We start from the raw sequence: 19,272 nt of genomic DNA on the forward strand, positions 1-19,272 counted from the left end.
ACCCTGAGGGAATTGGAGGCGAATGAGCGAAGAGCTTGGGAAGTAAGATATGCAGGAAGAGTGAGTTGAAGGTATTGAGGCCCCAAGCCCAGAAGGCCTTGTGGACAATGCAGAGGGTTTGAACTTAATCCTTGCAGCCACTGGGAGCCAGTTCAAATATTTCAGTCCTGGAGAGATACGATCCCTGGGCTTGAGGCCAAGGATAAGTCTTGCAGTCCTGTTCTGGATGAGTTGCAGAGGGCGGAGAGTAGAAGCAGGCAGATTTAGGAAGAGGCTGTTGCAGTAGTCCAGACTACAGAGCACCAGTGCTCTGGAGACCGTGAGCTTCTGGGGGAAGGAAAGGAAGAATACCTCTGAGGAGGTGCAGCTGGTAGTGTGACTTATAGATGTCAGAGATGTGAGGAGAAAAGGAGAGTGTGGAGTCGAAGATGACAATGGGGGTTTTTAGCCTCACAGGTGGGAGCAGGAAGCAGGCCAAGAGAGGCAGGCCAGAGGGTGACCGGAAAGGAGGGAGCAGGTGTGCCGATGAGGAACATTTCGGTCTTACTGGCATTAAGGCAGAGATCATTGGCGGCAATCCAATCCTGGATAGCAGACAGACAGTCAGAGATGAGAGAAGGAGAGGAAGTGGTGGAAGGGAGCCTGAAAATGCAACTGTAGTATGTGTTATAAGCTAATACAGCAGTCATTACTTGTCCATTGGAATGTGAAAACAAATAAAATGCCTTGGTGTAAAAAGGGGTTGCCAGTACTGGTGTGTTGCTTATGGCATATTTGAGTTCCTGAAAACATGTTCTATTTTCTCCTCTCCATGTAAGTGACCCTTTCCTTTTTTGTGCCTCATTGAGTTCCTGCAGTTGCACAACATCAAGAACTGCTGCATTTCTGTCACTGTAATGACTGGTGTGTTCTGTACTGCTGCTGCTCTTTCTGGTGTTAATATTTTCCCTTCAAGTATATTTGTCCCAAATACACTACCTCTTTCTGACGGTACTGCATTTTGTCCTCATCTACTTTGTATCCTTTGCGAGCAATTGCAACAGTGTAATTGAATCCGCTCGACATAATTCTTCTGTTGTGCTGCACACTAAGAAGTCATCTACATACTGAATGACCGTACTCTGTACATGTATATTGCCAAAATCCATGTGTAATACTCTGTTAATAATACTGGGTGACTCGCACAATCCTTAAGGAAATCTAGTGTGTTGGAACCTTTGCTTGCGATAGGTAAACATGGTAAATATTGAGAATCGGGGTGCAATGGAATGGAACAGAATGCATTTTTTTAAATCGGCGATTGTAAAGTGTGTGCTCTCAGTCGGTATATTGCAGAGAATCGTGTCCGGGTTCAGCACAAATGGGAAATCACTTCTCCTTCTATGCTCAACTTCTCTAATTTCCTCTGCACTAGCTTCGGTTCAGCCTTCTGTGAATTTTCTACCACTTCCTTCTCTTTGTCCTGCCTTCGCCTGCAATGATGTACTATAATCACCTGAATCTCTGCCCAACCCTGCGCCTCAATCCCCACTACCATGTCCAGTTCCTTCTGCACTTCTTTGGGAACCCCCTTGCTTTAACATGTGGTAAAATATTGCTATAGTCTTATCCCATGATTGCCCTGTCTCTGACCTATACATCTCCTGAATCGGGAGTATGTTTTGTTCGGATCCTCTTTTATAGTGCGCACCACAATCCAGTGTATGCACAATGTATCAGGATATGCTGCTCTTAATGCAGCCCACACATTGGCCTGACAATTGTTAAACTGCACCCCATCATGGTTGTCATCACCTACCCATATCCCACGATACCCAGTCTTTTCCAACACTCATCCGCTTGATCTCCTAGTAATGCAGCAAATAAACTTTTAATGTCTCCTATCACCAGTGTAATGCCTGTGGTCTGTTTTTAAGCGCATATAACCATTTACAGGCTCCTGCTGCAAGCAATGGTAAGGCCTCCATCAAGTTGTTTCTAGCCATGTGTGACCAAGGCACATATGGTGCCCTGCCGGGACCTTTGAGTAGCAATGATAACTGTGTCCCCCTCTGCTTAGCTGGTGGTGTCTTCCCCACTCTCTTCCCCTTTACTCCCCCCCTCCCCCCAATTGGGAGGATACATCGCCCATAGAAACCAACCCTGGTAACTTTGCAAACTTGCATGATATGATATTTTATTTGTATTGCGCTCATAAACAAGTGTTTCAGAGGCCGGCGCACGGGTAGCAACCCGGGATCTATCACAAACTGCAAGAACAGGGTGTTGAACATTAATGTGTCTCCTGAGTAACAGTACAAGAACATGAAAGGCCAGTGGCCCACTATCTAGGTATGGTGGCGCTGAATGCTCCACTCTGCATTGACAACATCAAAGCAACTGAAAATCCGTGGAGGCCCCCAGAGATGGAACGCAAAAACCCTGCATTGCGAGCGGACAAAAAAATTTAGGAGTATCACTACCCAGGAGATCGTTTATCTAGAAATGTCATCGCCTCCTCTGTCTTGTATGTCTTGCCGCCGCTCTCAATGCGTAACTTGGCAGGATACATCATTCCTGCCCCGTTCGCGGAACCTCTTCTTTACTGACATAAAGGACTTACTTTCCTGCTGCACCGCCACTGAAAAGTCAGGGTAAATATTTAGCCTGTAGCCCAAAAAGAGCTTGACCTTTTCCTGTGCTGCCCGCAGAATAGCATCCCTGTCGCGGTACTTGTGCAAGAGGGCTATTAAAGGACGGGGTGGCGCACCAGGTTTGGGTTTAGGCGCTAGAGAACAGTGGGCCTGCTCCACCACAAATTGAGGGGACAATGTAGGGGTATTTAGCAAGGTTACGATAGTGTGCTCTACAAAGTCCTCCATGGAGCCATCTAAGTTGTCCTCCTTGACTCCCATGATCCGGATGTTGTTGAGGCGCGATCTGGACTCGATCGTCACTTTTCCTAGTGACCACTTGCACCTGCTTTGCCAACGAGGCGACGTCTACCTTCAGCATAGACACGTTCGCCAGGAGCCCTTAATGCAGCAAACGGTATTACTGCCACATTTAAGGGCTGGCCCTATCACAAGTCTGACTTCCCATTTTTGACGCAATTACCGCCAGAGGTATAACCATGCAGTATTTACGTCGAAAATTCCCCATCGGGTCCAATGGACCGAATGGGGATTAACAATTCGCGCCCAACCTGTGGTCTGGCTATAAAAGCTTCAGACCGGTGGGCCCTAACGCTACTATAGTTGGGCGGTATCCCAGCCGGGATACCTGTCAACTCGTGATCGGGCCCATCATCTTCCACAGTGCTCACTCTCGCCTCTGTTAATAGTAGGTCTGTTTTCTCCATGTGAGCCTTGATGGAGCTGATTATTCCATTCATGTAATTTAGCTTAGTGTGTATAGCTGAGATGCCCTCCTGCATGCAGGCCATCGTACGTTGCGTTTCTGAGAGCTTTTCCGAATCTGTATTTTCTTCTGTGGGCGCCGCCTTTGGGGTGGCCTTCGCAAACATATTGATAGAGCTTGGTTTCCTACTGGCGCCCTTCATCATTTCCGTCTCTCCAGTTCACCAATCCTCAGCAGCCACCCCTCCTTCCAGGCAGCTGCCTACCACTGCTTACAAGGGGTAGGGGAAAAAGCAGCACAACAGACAGGGTGCAGAAACCTGAACCACAGCGTCCAGCAAAGGGATACCTGAAAGTATGGGTACCCCCAGCTCTTACACAGGGTCACCATGTCCATATGAGTAGTATGACCGCAGTCTCAAAGCACGGTGACTATGGATAAACTGTGTAGACTGCACCCTATAGCCAAGTTACAGCAGGCGCTGCTGACATAGTGTACCTTGGGTGGTACAGTTCAAGCAGCAGGGGAATAGGGGTGATATGATATGGCATTTATAACGCACCTATACACAAGTGTTTCAAGGTGCAGCGAGGCAAGGGGCGGGGGACAAAGGGAGGACAGACAATGATCCTACTAGGCCAGGTGTCATTCAGATTGCGTGATCAAATGTACACAGCTCGCCCCGTTACATAAGCAGGCAGCAGTCCACTATCACACTGCAGTATCTAGTATATCCATCGAAAGTCTATACATCAAATGCATTTGCATCGATGTGTTTGCAATGAAAAAATATGCATCGAATGCATGTTTCGAGGGGATTGGGTCCTACGACGTATTCCATATCTAACATGTAATCACCACAGCTGTGCTGCTTCGGAAACTTTTTTCTGCGTCCTGCGTCGATGCGCCGGTGTGCCGTCGTCGAGGACCTCCTCCGACGTCATCCGATGTGATAAGTAGGACACACGACACCTGTAGCCTCAGTTCTGTTTTTTCCGCGAACGTGTTGCTTCGTGAATCTCGGTTAACGCCTCGACTCTTTGGAGTTCTGTTCTTCTCGGTTCTTCGAACCTGTTCGTTTTTGTGAGAAAATCCTTCGTGTGAAGATGTCTTCTACTTCGTCTTCAACCCCGCGTCCGGGCTTCAAGAAGTGCGGGGAGTGTGGGTCCAAGATGTCGGTGACGGACTCGCACGACGCCTGCCTCTGGTGCCTCAGGGAGGCCCACGACACGGATGACTGTATCGACTGCCAGTCGCTCACGTCCAAAGCCTTACGTGAACGTAAGAAGAAGTTGTCGGTAGGTCGGGTGTCCAAGCCCCGGAAGTCGAAGTCTGCGGGGCTTTCGACGGATGATTCGAGAGGTGACTCTCCGCGTCATCGTCAGAAGTCTTGTGGGTCTCCTTCTAGGAGTCGGTCTCGCCACTCCTCGGCCTCTTCGAGGCATTCTCGGAAGCGCCGACAGCGGTCGTCTTCCAGGTCCTCTTCGGAGGACTCTGCCCGGCACGTCGCTTACCCCACCAGCCGTGCGACGCCGGAGGAATGGGCTTCCTTCGGGAAGAAAATGCTGGGGATTCTCGAGTCGCAGGGTACTAAGCCGTCCGTGCCCCCGAGTGGGGTCGGTCGTGAGAGGTAGAGAGACACTGCTCGCAAGAGTGGTCGGCACGAGTCACGGGAGAGGTCCCGTTCGGACAAGGGGACTCGTTCTCGACGTACCCATTCCAGGTCTCGGTCCTCGACGCGTTTGAGACCGTGTGCACCTGTGTTGTCTTCGAGGAAGACATCGACGTCTGAGGCGTCGAGGGCGTCGACAGGCTTCCTCGAGGCTCCAGCTCCGAGGAAGTCGTCGAAGCCGTCGACACTCAGGTCGTCGAAGGACACGCTCGGAGCTCCGGCTTCGAGGACTGTGTCGACGCCGTCGATGCTGGCGGCGCAGCATCTGACGTCGACGCCGATCCTCTCGGCGCCGATGCCTGTTCTCTCGACGCCCTCGACGCCTTTCGAGGCCGGCGTGTCGGAGGTACCCCGTGGTATGGGGGAACCCCCTAGGAAGGCTCTGGTTAAGAGCAAGCACTCTCGGGTGCCTTCTTTTCGCCACCTGGAATATATTTCGGAGGTGGATGAGGATTCTGATGGCCTGGTTCCTAGTCAGGTTCCAGATGAAATTGTCTCAGGCCATAGTCAGTTTGACGATTTGAGGCAGTCACTGCATGATGCCAGTGGACTGGACACCTCTCCGGAGGTGGAGTTTTGTAGGCCTGAGCCTGGCTCTCATGCCGATTCCTCGTACCGGCGCCTTATGGCTAGGGTTTCCGAGTACTTGGGATGGTCTGCTCCCCCAGGGGAGTTTGTGCAGGATGATCTCACGGACATCCTTGATGTTGGTCCCCCAACTGACCCGGTACTGCCGTTCCATATGGCTTTACAGAGAAGGGTGGCGGCGGCTTGGACTGCTCCGGAGAGTCTCCCGGCGGTGGGCAGGTCCTTGTCGCGAAAATACCGTCCAGCCAGTAGCGACCCCTGCTATTTGACCAGGCACCCCACTCCGGAGAGTTTGGTGGTGCAGATGGCCACGGCCCTGGAAAGGCAGGCGTCGTACCCTACCATCCCTCCTGATAGGGACGACAAACATTTTGATGGCTGGGCGAAGAAAGTGTTTTCTTCTGGTGGTATGGCGCTTCAGGCGGCCAACTCCATTTGTGCCTTGTCTCGTTTCACACACACACTCTGTGGAACTGTGTAGCGTTAGCGGCTGAACATATTCCCGAAGGGGACGAACGGGATGGTTTCCTTGCTATGGTCCAGGATGGTAAGGATGCCATGTGTAAGTCCGTTCAGTCTGGTTTGGACATGGCTGAATGCGTCAGCAGGTCCATGGCGGCGAGCACCGTGATACGCAGGTTTGCGTGGTTGCGGAAGTCGGGGTTTGCTCCTGATGTGCAGTCCCGGCTCCTCAACATGCCCTTTGACGATGAACACCTTTTTGGCAGCAAGGCTGACGAGAGCCTTGAGAGGTTGCAGACCTCAAAAGCTGCAGCGAAGTCGTTGGGCGCTGCAGTTCGCCAACCTCCGCCTTTTTGTCCTAGGGGACAGCAATGGAGGGTGGTTCCTTTCGCTATTACTCATCCTTCAGTAAAGCAAGAGGAGCTGGCAGTCAAAGAGGCCGACGCAGGGGTACCAGAGGTGGATGTCAGGGTACCCGTGGTGCCAAGGCCGCTCGGGAAGTTGCCTCTTTGCCCTCAGGTAACGCCGCTACCGCTCAGTCATGAGGTCATGTCCCATGGTTCGCCAGTTGGGGGAAGGCTGGTGCAGCATCTTGTAGAGTGGCGTGCCATTACTTCAGATGTGTGGGTTATGGAGATCATAACCCACGGCTACTGTCTTCCCTTTCGGCACAGGCCTCGCGACAATCCACCAGGGAACCTCTCTTTGCAGAGTCCGGATCTGCTCCTTGCTCAGGAAATTCAAGCCCTGCTGGAGAAAGGCGCCATAGAACTGGTGCCTGTAGCGGAGAGGAACAAGGGTTGGTATTCCCCTTATTTTTTGATTTCAAAGAAAGACGGGGGATTGAGACCCATCATGGACTTGCGTGGTTTTAACAAACTCCTCAGGAAGGACAAGTTCAAGATGGTTACTCTCTCTCAAGTCCTCCGGGCCCTTCAGCTTCAGGACTGGTTGTGTCTCTCGACCTCAAGGATGCTTACTTCCATGTGCCGATCCATCCCAAGCACAAGAAGTACCTGAGGTTCGCGGTTGGCGACTCGCACTTTCAGTTTCGGGTCCTGCTGTTCGGATTGACCTCCGCCCCGAGGGTTTTCACCAAGCTCATGGTGGTGGTGGCAGCGCATCTCAGGCAAGGGGGGATTCACGTCTACCCCTACCTGGACGATTGGTTGATCAGGGGGAGCTCTCCCGAGCAAGTCCTGGATCATCTGTCCGTCACCTGCCACTCCCTTCACAGGCTGGGCTTCTCCCTCAATTTAAAGAAGTCCCATTTGACGCCAACACAGCGGCTCCAGTACATCGGAGCAGTGCTCGACACTTCCCTGGGGCAGTGTTTTCCTCCCCAGGTGAGGGCTCTTCACATTCAGCAGATGGTGCACAAGTTTCAGCATGCCCAGACGCTCCCAGCGTTCGAGTTCTTGAGGTTGCTCGGCCTCATGGCATCCTGCATTCTTCTGGTGCCAGAGGCTCGCCTGCGGATGAGATCTTTGCAGTGGGCGCTCAAGACGCAATGGTCGCAGTCCTCCGACAGGATGTCGGACCCGGTTCAGGTCCCGCCCTCGGTCGCCCGGGACCTTCTGTGGTGGGCCGTCGAAGGCAACTTGATGAAGGGGGCTCCATTTTGGCTTCCCTGGCCGGAGGTGACGATGGTGACGGATGCATCTCTCATGGGATGGGGAGCTCATGCCAACGGGCTGACAGTCAGCGGTCGTTGGTCTCCGTTGGAGTCCAGACTCCATATCAATCTGTTGGAGCTGAGGGCCGTCAGGCTAGCCCTGAAGGCTTTTCTGCCGACTGTGCGAGGAAGGAATGTCCTGATCCTGACGGACAACACAGTGGCCATGCACTACCTCAACAAAAAAGGGGGGGCAGGGTCACTTCCTCTGTGCAGGGAGGCGATGCAGCTCGAGTTCTGGGCCATCCAGCAGGAAGTTTCGATCTCGGCAGTTCATCTGGCCGGAGACGAAAACGTGACGGCGGACGCTCTGAGCAGGCAGAGCATGATCTCTCACGAGTGGGAGTTGGCTCAGGAGATTCTCCTGGAGATCTTCGCCCTTTGGGGTACCCCTCAAGTGGATCTCTTCGCCTCCAGTGTCAACCGGAAGTGCGAGAGGTTCTGCTCGCGGGAATTTCCTCCAAAAGGAGCCTTAGGAGACACGTTCGTGGTGGAGTGGTCGTTCCCGCTGCTGTATGCGTTTCCTCCAGTCCCCGTCATCCCGCAAGTGCTGCGGAGGTTACGGAAATTCGGTTCCCGGATGATCCTCATTGCTCCGCCGTGGGCTCGGAGGACGTGGTACCCGGACCTTCTCGACTTGTCCATCTGCCCTCCACGTCGTCTTCCCTACCGAGACGAACTGCTCTCACGGGAGGGGGGTCAGGTTCTCCATCCAGAGGTCCGATCCCTTAACCTTCACGCTTGGCTTCTGAAAGGTTGAGGTATAAGGATTGGGACCTCCCTGAAGACGTGATGGAGGTGTTGCTCTCGGCCCGAAGGCCAGCAACAAAGTCTCTGTACCGTTGCCGTTGGCGTAAGTTCTGCGACTGGTGCAGAGTTCAGAATGTGGATCCTTTTGCATGTGACATCCCCATGGTTCTGTCCTTTTTACTTTCTTTGGCCCACAGGGGCTTGCAAGTGGGTACCATTAAAGGTTACCTGGCGGCGCTGTCCATCTTTAAGCGCTCGTCTGAAGAGTGTTCCTACTTTAAAATCCCTTTAATTTCACAGTTTCTGAAAGGGCTGACTAATTTGTTCCCTCTGTCACCTTTCCTGGTGCCCGGTTGGGATTTAAACCTTGTTCTTAAGTTTCTTATGGGTGCTCCGTTTGAGCCTTTACATTCTTGCCCTTTGAGGCTGTTAACTCTGAAAACTGTGTTTTTGGTTGCGGTTACTTCCGCTCGCAGAGTGAGTGAGTTACAGGCACTTTCAGTTAAGCCACCCTTCACTGTATTTCACAAGGTCAGGGTTGTCCTTAGAGTTCGTCCTTCTTTTCTTCCGAAGGTAGTGACGGAATTTCATTTGGCCCAGAAGGTTGTTCTTCCGGCATTCTATCCTCCTCTGCATCCTGGTAAGGAAGAGGAGAGGCTCCATAGGCTTGATCCTAGGCGAGCTTTAAGCTTTTATGTTTCACGCATGTACCGGGTCAGAGTGGACGATCAACTCTTTATTGGTTACGCTGGAAAGCGTTTGGGACAAGCTGTGACGAAACAGAATTTGTCTCGCTGGATTATTTTGGCCATCTCGGAGTGTTACCGCTTGCCGGGTAAGGACCCACCGGCTGGCTTGCGGGCCCATTCTACCAGGGGTATGGCTGCATCTACTGCCTTGCAGAGGGGTGTTCCTATTCGCAACATCTGTGATGCAGCCACCTGGGCTTCAGTACATACATTTGTATGTCACTATTCCCTCGATTCCATCCGAGGACAGGATCTGGCCTTTGGCAAGGCGGTCCTTTGCTCTGCTATTTGATTGGCAATTCTAAATTTTGATTCTAAATTCTTTCCCTCCTCCTTGCTCTGGTACTGCTTTGGGAGTCTGTCATAGATATGGAATACGTCGGAGGACCCAATCCCCTCGACGAACAAGTTACTTTCTTACCTGGTAAGGTTCTTTCGATGGGATGGTCCGACGACGTATTCCATATCGCTCCCTCCCTGCCTTCCCCGCTGCAGAATTTATTTTGCGATTGCAGCTTACGTTCCGCAAGGCCTTGGTGTCTGACTGGCAGTTGACTAATGTCACACGTTCTGGGGGAAAAAACTATAACTGAGGCTACGGGTGTCGTGCGTCCTACTTATCACATCGGATGACGTCGGACATCGGAGGAGGTCCTCGACGATGGCGCATCGACGTCATCGACGCAGGACGCAGACGCCGAAAAAAGTTTCCGAAGCAGCACAGCTCTGGTGATTACATGTCATAGATATGGAATAGGTCGTCGGACCATCCCATCGAAAGAATGTTACCAGGTAAGAAAGTAACTTGTTCTTTTGAGGGGCAAAGGGTTAATTTATTTATTTTTTTTTGGTGGGTTTTGAAGGGTAAAAAACAATGGGTTGGGGGTGGACGCCCCCCCATAAACAAAAACAATACATTTGATGCACATTTTTTTTGTTGCAAAAAATTTGATGGAAATGTCCCTTGATGCAAAAAATTCAATGGATAGACCATAAACCGCACACTGCAGTATATTAAAACTGCACTGTGTGAAGCCTGGCAGGACCAAATAACGTATCCCAGCTCACTCTGCCATTGTCTGCGTGATATTGGAGGCACTCAATCAGATCAGGATCTAGAAAAGGTGCAGTTGTCCCGCAGCAGCAGTAGTGGGTGTCAGAGAGGATCAGCCCTATGGTTCAGATGGTACCTTGGAGCCACTGAAGTCACAGTCTTCTTTCTCCTGAGGTGGCGAATCCAACATAGTAATGGTGGTCCCAGTGCCCCAGTGGCCTCTGACCACAATGCAGGGCCATCTCGCAGCTCACAGAGCAGCCACTGCCGTACCCAGGCCTTTCTGCCGCAACAGAGCGATCTGCCAGCTCTCTCCCCGTCCCAGCACGGGCCGCTCTATCACGCTCCGCCATGGTCCCAACAACGGCGTCCCCAGAGTGTGCTCCGCTGCTCAGTGTGTAAACGCGGCAGAGCTCAAGCCATTCAAAGTAATTAAGAGACCGGGTCTCATGCAACGTCTGTGGCACTTGGTGAATGTCGGCCTGCTCAAGCTTGTTATACTAAGTTGTAGGCCCAGAAAGTGCAGCTCCAGGAGACTGATGCGGCAGGTGAGAGCGCCAGGGTTGCATGAGCTAGGGCACTAAGCCACCATCTTATTAGACACGCAACACGCCCCCCCGGAATTCAATTTATTTCTAAACAAATGTGTTGGATCCTCTGTGGGAGCATGGTGATTTCAAAGTTCTTCTTCTCATTACATATACAAAGTTGTCATCTTGATAAAAGTTTCTAATTTAAACAACCAATCAAAAATGTCAGATCAACACCAAGAGTTTTTTATTATAGTCATTTAAAAAGAAAGAAATGTAAGCTATCTAACATCTATTGTTGCTCACTCTCATTTCGTCCTTTTGTTGCAATGCATGTTGAACTTTCAAAACTTGTAACCAAGAAGAATGTTTTAACATCTTCCTTTTGTTTCAGGTATCTTTTCCAGAATGTGTGAGGTGGATCTCAATAGAGTTTGACCCACAGTGTGGTACAGCGCAGTTGGAGGATGTCCTGCGTCTGATGATTCCTGTACGTATGATTCAGGGCGCAGGGTTTTCACTGAAGCATGCCTCTCTCCATGAAAGCCTTAACTCATGGATTGAGCTGAAGAAGTTCTCTGGGTCTGCTGGCTGGCCAACCATGATACTTGTTTTACCAGGTAACGTCTGAAAAAAACATTATTTTCGGCTGTCCAGTCTTGAAGTGTTTTACATTTGTAGTCCTTTCAGCATTGCTTGTTTTCATTTAGTTTGACACTGAGTCATAGTTCACATTTTTAGAATGAACTCTTATGTTCCATTATCATTTTGAGTCATCCTCCTTTATGAATGAAAACATAACCAGTGTCTTTTTGGTGTGGAGATCTCAAGAAAGTACTACAATATCCATGATGACCTGATGCCATATTGACACTTCCACGCCATGTAGATGGCTTGCAGCTCTTTGGGGTCCAGACGCTCAGCATGAACCGGCATGTGCCTCTGAGAACAGTGGCTCCCCACCAGATTAGTGCAGGACAGTGGTCTGTTGCTCTAGTGCTCAGCTTATTTGATTTTTCTGGCAATTGGACTTTGGCATCTTTGTTTTGGGCCTGAATTGTACACGTCGACTCTGCTTCCGTTGTTGCATTTTGGGAATCTATTATGCCCTAACCCTGACTTCTGCCTACTGGATTGGTTTACTGCCTTGGCCCTCTCCTGCATTTGCTTTGGTTATTCTGTTCTTCTGTGAAACCTTGCTCCTGGGAACATTCTGCACTAGCCATCCTGTTTGTCTCCTTGTCTCTTTAGTTCTTTTTCTAGTGTTGCTCGGAATAGGTCCATTCCAAACTGATCTTTTTTGCATCTTCGTTCAGTTGGAGGTGCTTCCCTTGGTCTATTAACCCATCGAGATCCCTCACCTATCCACCTTCTTTGGCCCACTTATCAGGTAACCATGGGTGTTAGAGTAAAGGTGTTTCCAGTTGTGGGTGAGGATTCTCCTGTATCCTATTAGCAATCTGTCTTTGAGTTATGTCTCCTTGCAGGGCTCAGTAACTCATCGGTTTGTGATCTATCCATCTCTCCCTTGGGTATGGGAGGGAATTAGCCCTCCTCCAATGTGGTGTACCACCTCCCTGCTGGAGAGATGGGGAGTGGAGGGATTATCCTTTTTGGGCTTGCAGGAATTATCTCTGTGATACTCCAACCAGTTTTCCTGACAGTGGCTCTGTACTAAAAAAGATACCTCTGTATCCATTCTGCCTCTGCTCTGTGTCCTTTATTTTATCTTTATAGGAGGACCGACTTGAGTGTTCTTACCCAGAAAGCTTGAGTACTTTCTTTTGATTTCTTTGAGTTTTCTTCAGATTGACACTGTCACTGTAGAATGTCCTGAGTTTATTATACTATAGAAGTCTACATTTTAAATAAATACATTTCTTCATTGATATTTTTAATTTGCAATAACAGCCGTAGAACTTCTAGATAACAATCGGGAAACAACACAAGAAAAAAATGGAGGGAAAAGACAAAGAATGACATTAGCTAAAAAAAACAATCCACCTGCAATCAATTCCTAACACGAAGGCAGCAGAACGCAACCAGTTTATGACTTGTTCATTTGCATACAATCTAAGTGTTTGCAGATCTCCCCAAATTCATGAACAGCAGTACTAAAGGTAGACCTGTCCATTGCTAGTTGGTATACAGATCTGTTTGTTCCGTTTCTCAAACTGAAGACATAATTATCATCAGCAACTGCTCTGATCAAGACTTCTAATGGTACCGTCCTATGGAAAGGTGTTATGAGAAAAATGACATACCAGGGCTAAGGTTTACTTCTAAAATGCTTACAGTTCAGCACGTTGTCACCTGATGTGGCGCATGATTTTTATGGCCATACACAACACAAATGTGGTGTGAAGGGTTTGCTCAATCTATCTGGTGCTCAAATATAACTTGTATGCTTTTTTCCCTGAGCTAATTATAATGTGATGACCTTTCAGTTCTCATCCACACTTGTTCCCATGATGGTTCAGAGATTAATCTACCTAGCTCTAATTCCTAGCACTCCATGTACACCAGTTTAGCGCTGTCGGTTTCTGGACTTGGCCCTGTATATCAATGCAACTTAAGTATGTGCAGCAACCTGCCCCAATCAGTTTTTTAAAAATTGTATTTGAAGTCTGTGCCCCTTCCCCTCCCCGCCCCCCACCCCACCGATCATAGTTCCCTGGGTAATTCCATGCCTGGGGTGGATAACCTGTAATTCTGTCCCCTTCGGTTACCCCAAAAGTTGCATTGCTTGCTGAAAAATCCAGTTTTACCCGCTCGCAAAATAATTGAATCAACATTGCCAAGCTCCCAACCTGCCAATGCTTGAATGCTAAACATTAATTTTGATAATAGCTATTCTTCCAAACCAAGAGAGTGCAGGTTGCCTCCACCTGCTGAAGTCCCCTTTGAGTTGTATCATAGTAAAGGGTTGTTGGCTCTATAGTTATACATTACTTTTGAAGTTAATTTTGCCTAATTTCTTAATATGGTGACCAACCCACTTCAGTGGTATTTTAAATTTCAGAGCCAGCACTTCTGTGGTGGGTATCAAGAGATTAAGAAGCTCAAACCTGGTATATACTTTGACGGTCAAGACACAGGAGCCAGTCATAATGGATTGAGTTCTCCCCCTAGATTCCTTATGTTATAGAATCTGACACCAGAAAAGTTTGCTCAGTGGGGATGCAGTGCAGCAGCATCCTGACTCGCTTTGGTGCCATCAACTCCTTTGCTCCTTAAGTGATGCAGGATGTCAGTATGCCGTTCCCTGTGACATCAGTTGTTTTCCTGTATGCGCAGCATGCTCTTATGTAATGCTTTATCCTCAGAGTATTTTTGCTGTTTCATGCCTGTAACCTCTAAAGCCACAGGTTTCAAAAGCCTTCATGGCCTTAGGTTCTACGATGTCGTTTATGGACCCACACTATTTGTATTTGGCTGTTGGGCTCTGGACATCACATCTGAGTGCAGGTCCCGTTAGTCCATACAGACCATCCACCTTATGGCGATTTTGCGATTTGCAAAACAATCGCAAAATTTGACATTTCCCGCAATTGCCGCTATAAATCATTAAATGAGCGCAAAAAAGACACGTTAGCTTAGTGTGTCTTTTTTCGCGCTCATTTAATGATTTAGAGCGAACACAGCTGGCTGCTGATTGCAGCAGCTTGAGGGTTAACACCTCGGCTCTGCGTTGCAGGCCCAGGATTGGGGGAGGGTCACGCAGGCCTGGGAGATGCACAGCATTTGGCTGTGACCCCAGGCACCTCCAAGGCTCATTGAGTGCCCGAGCTGACAGTTGGTGAAGCTAGCCAGGTAAGCACTGGCCTGTCCACTCATCTGCCCCCAACTCAGAGCACCCAAAGAGGCCACTGGACTGTTTTCATTCCCAGCGCTCGACAGGAAAGTAAATTACTTTCCTGTCGAGCGCCGGAAAAGAAAGCATAAACTTAATGCTTCCTGACGCTCGTCTACAATTGGTATCATGCAGCCCAGCCTCAAGGCAGCCTCAAGGCTGGGCTGCATGATACCAATTGAAGACTCTCGTAGCTGTATTAATTTCAAATTGCTTTACAATTGGTATCATGGGCTGCATGATACCAATTGTAAAGCAATTTGAAAACGAATACAGCTACGAGCGTTTGTATCATGCAGCCCAGCCTTGAATCAAGGCTGGGCTGCATGATGCCAATTGAAGACTCTCGTAGCTGTATTCGTTTCAAATTGCTTTACAATAATTGTAAAGCAATTTGAAACAAATACAGCTACGAGCGTTTGTATCATGCAGCCCAGCCTTGAATCAAGGCTGGGATGTATGACACCAATTACGCACAAAATTGGGTGTTAAAATTTATGAAAGGCAAATGCCATTCGTCCTGTGCAATTTTGGTGGTTATGCAAAGCCAATTTAATGATATATGCATATTTCACCTTGATATGCTAATTTCTGATGACATCACATGCCATTGCATTTGTTAATGAGTTCCCTCCCCCACTTTAATTTGTAGGACTTGACCCCTGGTAGTGTTGTGATGTTTCATTTCTGTTTGTGGGTGTGTTTAGTCACCATGTGTGGGTGGCATAACCAAGGAATTATGACCACCCAAGAGAGTTCATTGTTTGGCTAGGTATTATGGGCTTGCAGTTACTGCCACTGCATTGCCCCTGTGTCTTGGCCTCATGGATTCCTTCCATGGAGAAGTGTAGAGTTGTTCCCCCTCTCTCCTGGGGTCATAGGACAAGCGAAAAGCAAACCTATGGGCTTCAACCAGGGTTACACTTTTGAATTCAAGCCTATCTGTTTATTTGCTTTCCACTTGTCTGCTGGAAGTAGTGGCATAGCACCATTTCCTTGGAGCTCATCAGGCTGTATCCCCCTTCCCCCACCACAATCCAAAATGTTAGGCTGTGGTGACTCGACCTTGCTGTCCTACAGAGCGCAGCCAGACAGAACACATTTTGTTCCTCACTAACAAAAGCCTTGCAATTACTTGGTTTTAGGCTAAAAAAGATGTTAAATGATATATTTTTCAACGTTAGAAAATGCCGCAAAAAACGCAGTTGGGTGCCGCAATTTTTTTCTTTTTTGTGCCGCAATATTTTCCATTTCATGCCGCAATTTTCTGGGGGGTCTGCATAAACTCGAAGATCCTGAGGGAAAGGGCGGCGAAGTTAGCTCATAGTCTGCCCCTTCAAAGTCAAAGGATAGTTTCTCCTCAAGCGAAAGTCCTCTGACTTCACCACTCCTTCTCTTCTTCCTTACTTAAAAAATACCGCAACACTCCCGAAGCTAAGACAGAGATGATGATTCATCTGATTCTTAGCCAGAATTTCCAGTAAAGTGCCCCACAAGCACTTTGTCAAAGTGTCAGGACTGTTGAAATGAGATGTTAGATAATGTTTGCAAAGGCTACAATGTCGAATGTAGCTACTTAGCTGCTGGTGGTGCACCCAAGGACTACCCCACTTTCCATGGCCAGCAGAGAGGTACCTGCAAATGTAGCATTTGCATGCTCGACGACTTGGCTCCTATTTGAGCGAAAAAGTCCCTTTGAAGAAGTTTGGTGCACACGATCAATTTCAAACCTTCAGTGCTGGTCTGTCGTCAAGGTCCTAGCACTGGCTTGTCAAAAGCCATTCTTATCGGCATTGATGGGCACAAAGTATATTCTGGGTTTGAGAGGCCAGTTTCTTCACTACACAAAGAATATCTTCGCGAAAAGTATCACACACAATTCTATGCTCCTTCAAGCCTATGACTGGACCACAAGGAGATTGCCCAGAAGATTTCCTTTTCAAGTTCATTGCAAAAGCAGACTTGGCAGCTAATTTGAGGGACACCAATGGTCTAGAAATGTCCCCACGGTTGGATTTCATGCAATCTGCTCTTTATGGCCATCCTAATCGATAAAACCATAGACAAAATTCACTCAGACTGGGGGCCCTTCTGGACCAGTGGCCCAGTACACGCTTAGGGACATCCTGGACAACGTTTTCCCTGTAGAGAAATACTTGCCATTTACTACTGCCCTAGCATATCTGATAATGGGTGTTTGGCAGCAGCTAAGTTCCCTGAGTGAACAAGGAACTGTTTAAAAAAAACTACAAGCTCACACCTTAGGATCAGGGTTTTTTTTCTGAATACCCAACTCCTTAGAGTTTTGCGGTGCAGGCATCCAATGCTGGCCTTAAATCTTCCATCTTCCCTTCCTTGCCACCAAACAGTGCAAGTAAATGGTTGGATGTGATAGGTTTTCTTTTTGTTTGTTTTGTTTTTAAAACTTTTTCTTAACTTATTCACACAACAAACCAAACAAGCTGTGCAACCTTCGACATATTCATTATACTTCCATAATTACTAGTCGCTGCTTCCCATTCCCTCCCCCCTATACGAGTCTGTCATTTAACATTCAGTTTCTGCATCCTGTGGCATGGCCTCCCCTTCTACAGCGTCCACCAGATCCATAATTGACCCAAACAACTCGGCTATCAAAAGTTTCCAGGCCATCAGTGACTCAGTCTCCTCTTCCCCCCCTGCGTTACTAGCCTCTTGCCACACCATGGTTTCTGCCTTGGCCCATTTTTGTAAATCCCTCCACCACATCTCCACATTTGGCACATGGCTGGACTTCCAGCCCATGGCAATTCTCCTTTTTGCAAGCACATAAGCCAAGTCCTTCAGTTTACTCACATGCTTGAGCTTCTGTGATCTTGGGAACTCCCCCAACAAACAGGCCCACACTGTAAACTACGATCTTAACTCCCTTTTTCTCCAGCTTCTCTTTTACTGCACTCCAGAAGCGTTCAATGACCAGGCATGACCAGAACATATGAACCATGCCCGCGTTCTCCTCATCACATTTGGGGCATACCTGCCGTCCTGCGTTCTCAAACCTTGATATCCTCCCAGGTGTCATGTATGCCCTATGCGTAACATATAGTTGCAACTGTTTCAGTTTTGCAGGATGTGATAGGTTTAAAAATTTTCGCATCAGGCAGTATGGCCCTGAAGGCTATAAATTATGTTCCTCAGAAAAACATATCCAGGGGTGTTGGAAGCAATAGCCCATTTACTGAAATTAATAATAAGGGGTGGTTTTAAGGAGCTGTTTGTGGATAGCAGAGAGGCTGTCTGTCTAGCTTAGCAGGTGGGTCTTAACACATCTCATTTCTTGGCACATTCTATGGTGATGGGCTCTGTCACTAAGTGGCACTCTTGATTAAGGGCTTCAGGCTTTGGAACCTGACAATCGGGCAAGAATTGCCTTTTAATGGAGATTTGCTAGTCTAAAGCTGGTAAATCTTTGGAGAATTTCAAAGCCTCTTAAGCTACAGTGACATTTTGAGGCCTCACAGTACAACGGTCTTAGCAGAGATTTTTGCTGGTGTACTTCTGTGAGCACATACATGGAGGCTGAAGAATTCTACATAAAAACAGGTTGTGGCAATACTGCCATCTAGGCAGAGGTGGCCGGGGAACAAGGCGGCTTCTGTGTGCGTCGTCCTCCACCACAACCACAAAAAGTCAATGGGTGCTTTTCAGAACCGACCCCAGTGGGAGGAAGTTTAACTCTGCATTCCGAAGACTAACTTTGTACTACTTCATGTGCACCAGAAATTCAAGTGGTGTCCATTGGTTATTGCTTTAGTTTCATGAGAAGACCCCCATACCATTCAACTTCCCGCCAGTCTCTGCTGCAAGACGACTGCTCTTGGAGGGAAGAGTCGATTGGCAAAAGCTACAGTAGAGCCAGCACAGAGCGAGGAAAGGGGTAGTATTCTCATTTCTTTCTGGTACCAAAACAAGCAGAGGTCTGCATCCCATCTTTGCCCAGAGACTCCTGAACAAGTGCCTAAGGAAAGACAAAATCATCATGCTCCAAACCTTCAGGCCCTAATGCTCCAGGATTGGTTGGTGTCACTAGACCGCAGTAAACCTTTTTTTTCCATGTGCGTATCGATCCAAAGCACAGGCAGTTGTGACAGGCCCTCTAAGCCGCAGGCTGGAGGCCTTCCAGTGAGAGATCCTGAGCCAGTCCTACCGCTGTTATGTTAACTGATTAAGCGCCCTTCCATCAAAGGTATCTTGGCACTAGATATCCAACAGACACAGACAACAGCAGGAGAGTGAACTAAAACAAAAGGGTTTTTAAAGCATGTCTAAATGCTAGATGGTTCTCGGAGGCCTAAGATTTTAGGCTGGAATTCCACAACTCAGCAGCAACCGAAAAAGCTTGGCCACCAGTTCTAGATGGTCTGTAACGCAGAATATGAACAAAGATGTCAGCCTGGAATGTACCACTGGAACTTAACTTGCAGGTACTCGGCACTTTGACCATAAAAGGCTTGGTGCACAATACAGAGTGAATTAAAGATGACCCGCTTCTCTCCTGGGAGCCAGTGCAGCTTCTGCAGCATTAGCAAGATGTCAAATTCATAAGGAGAACCAGAAGCCA

At 48.5% G+C, this 19,272-nt stretch overlaps 1 protein-coding gene across 12 annotated transcripts in view; it reads left to right on the plus strand.

The window, feature by feature from the left end:
• Window positions 1–19,272, plus strand: part of MYCBP2 (MYC binding protein 2) — a 3,160,061-nt gene that overhangs the window by 1,474,305 nt on the left and 1,666,484 nt on the right. For all 12 annotated transcript variants that reach the window (XM_069639721.1, XM_069639717.1, XM_069639718.1 and 9 more), the window contains one exon: window positions 11,214–11,439. In XM_069639721.1, coding sequence (XP_069495822.1) covers window positions 11,214–11,439 — 226 coding nt within the window. The remainder of the gene's footprint in view (window positions 1–11,213; window positions 11,440–19,272) is intronic.

The sequence above is a fragment of the Ambystoma mexicanum genome, chromosome 7q (assembly GCF_040938575.1).
Source record: "Ambystoma mexicanum isolate Mex_15411 chromosome 7q, UKY_AmexF1_1, whole genome shotgun sequence".
Taxonomy (NCBI): domain Eukaryota; kingdom Metazoa; phylum Chordata; class Amphibia; order Caudata; family Ambystomatidae; genus Ambystoma; species Ambystoma mexicanum.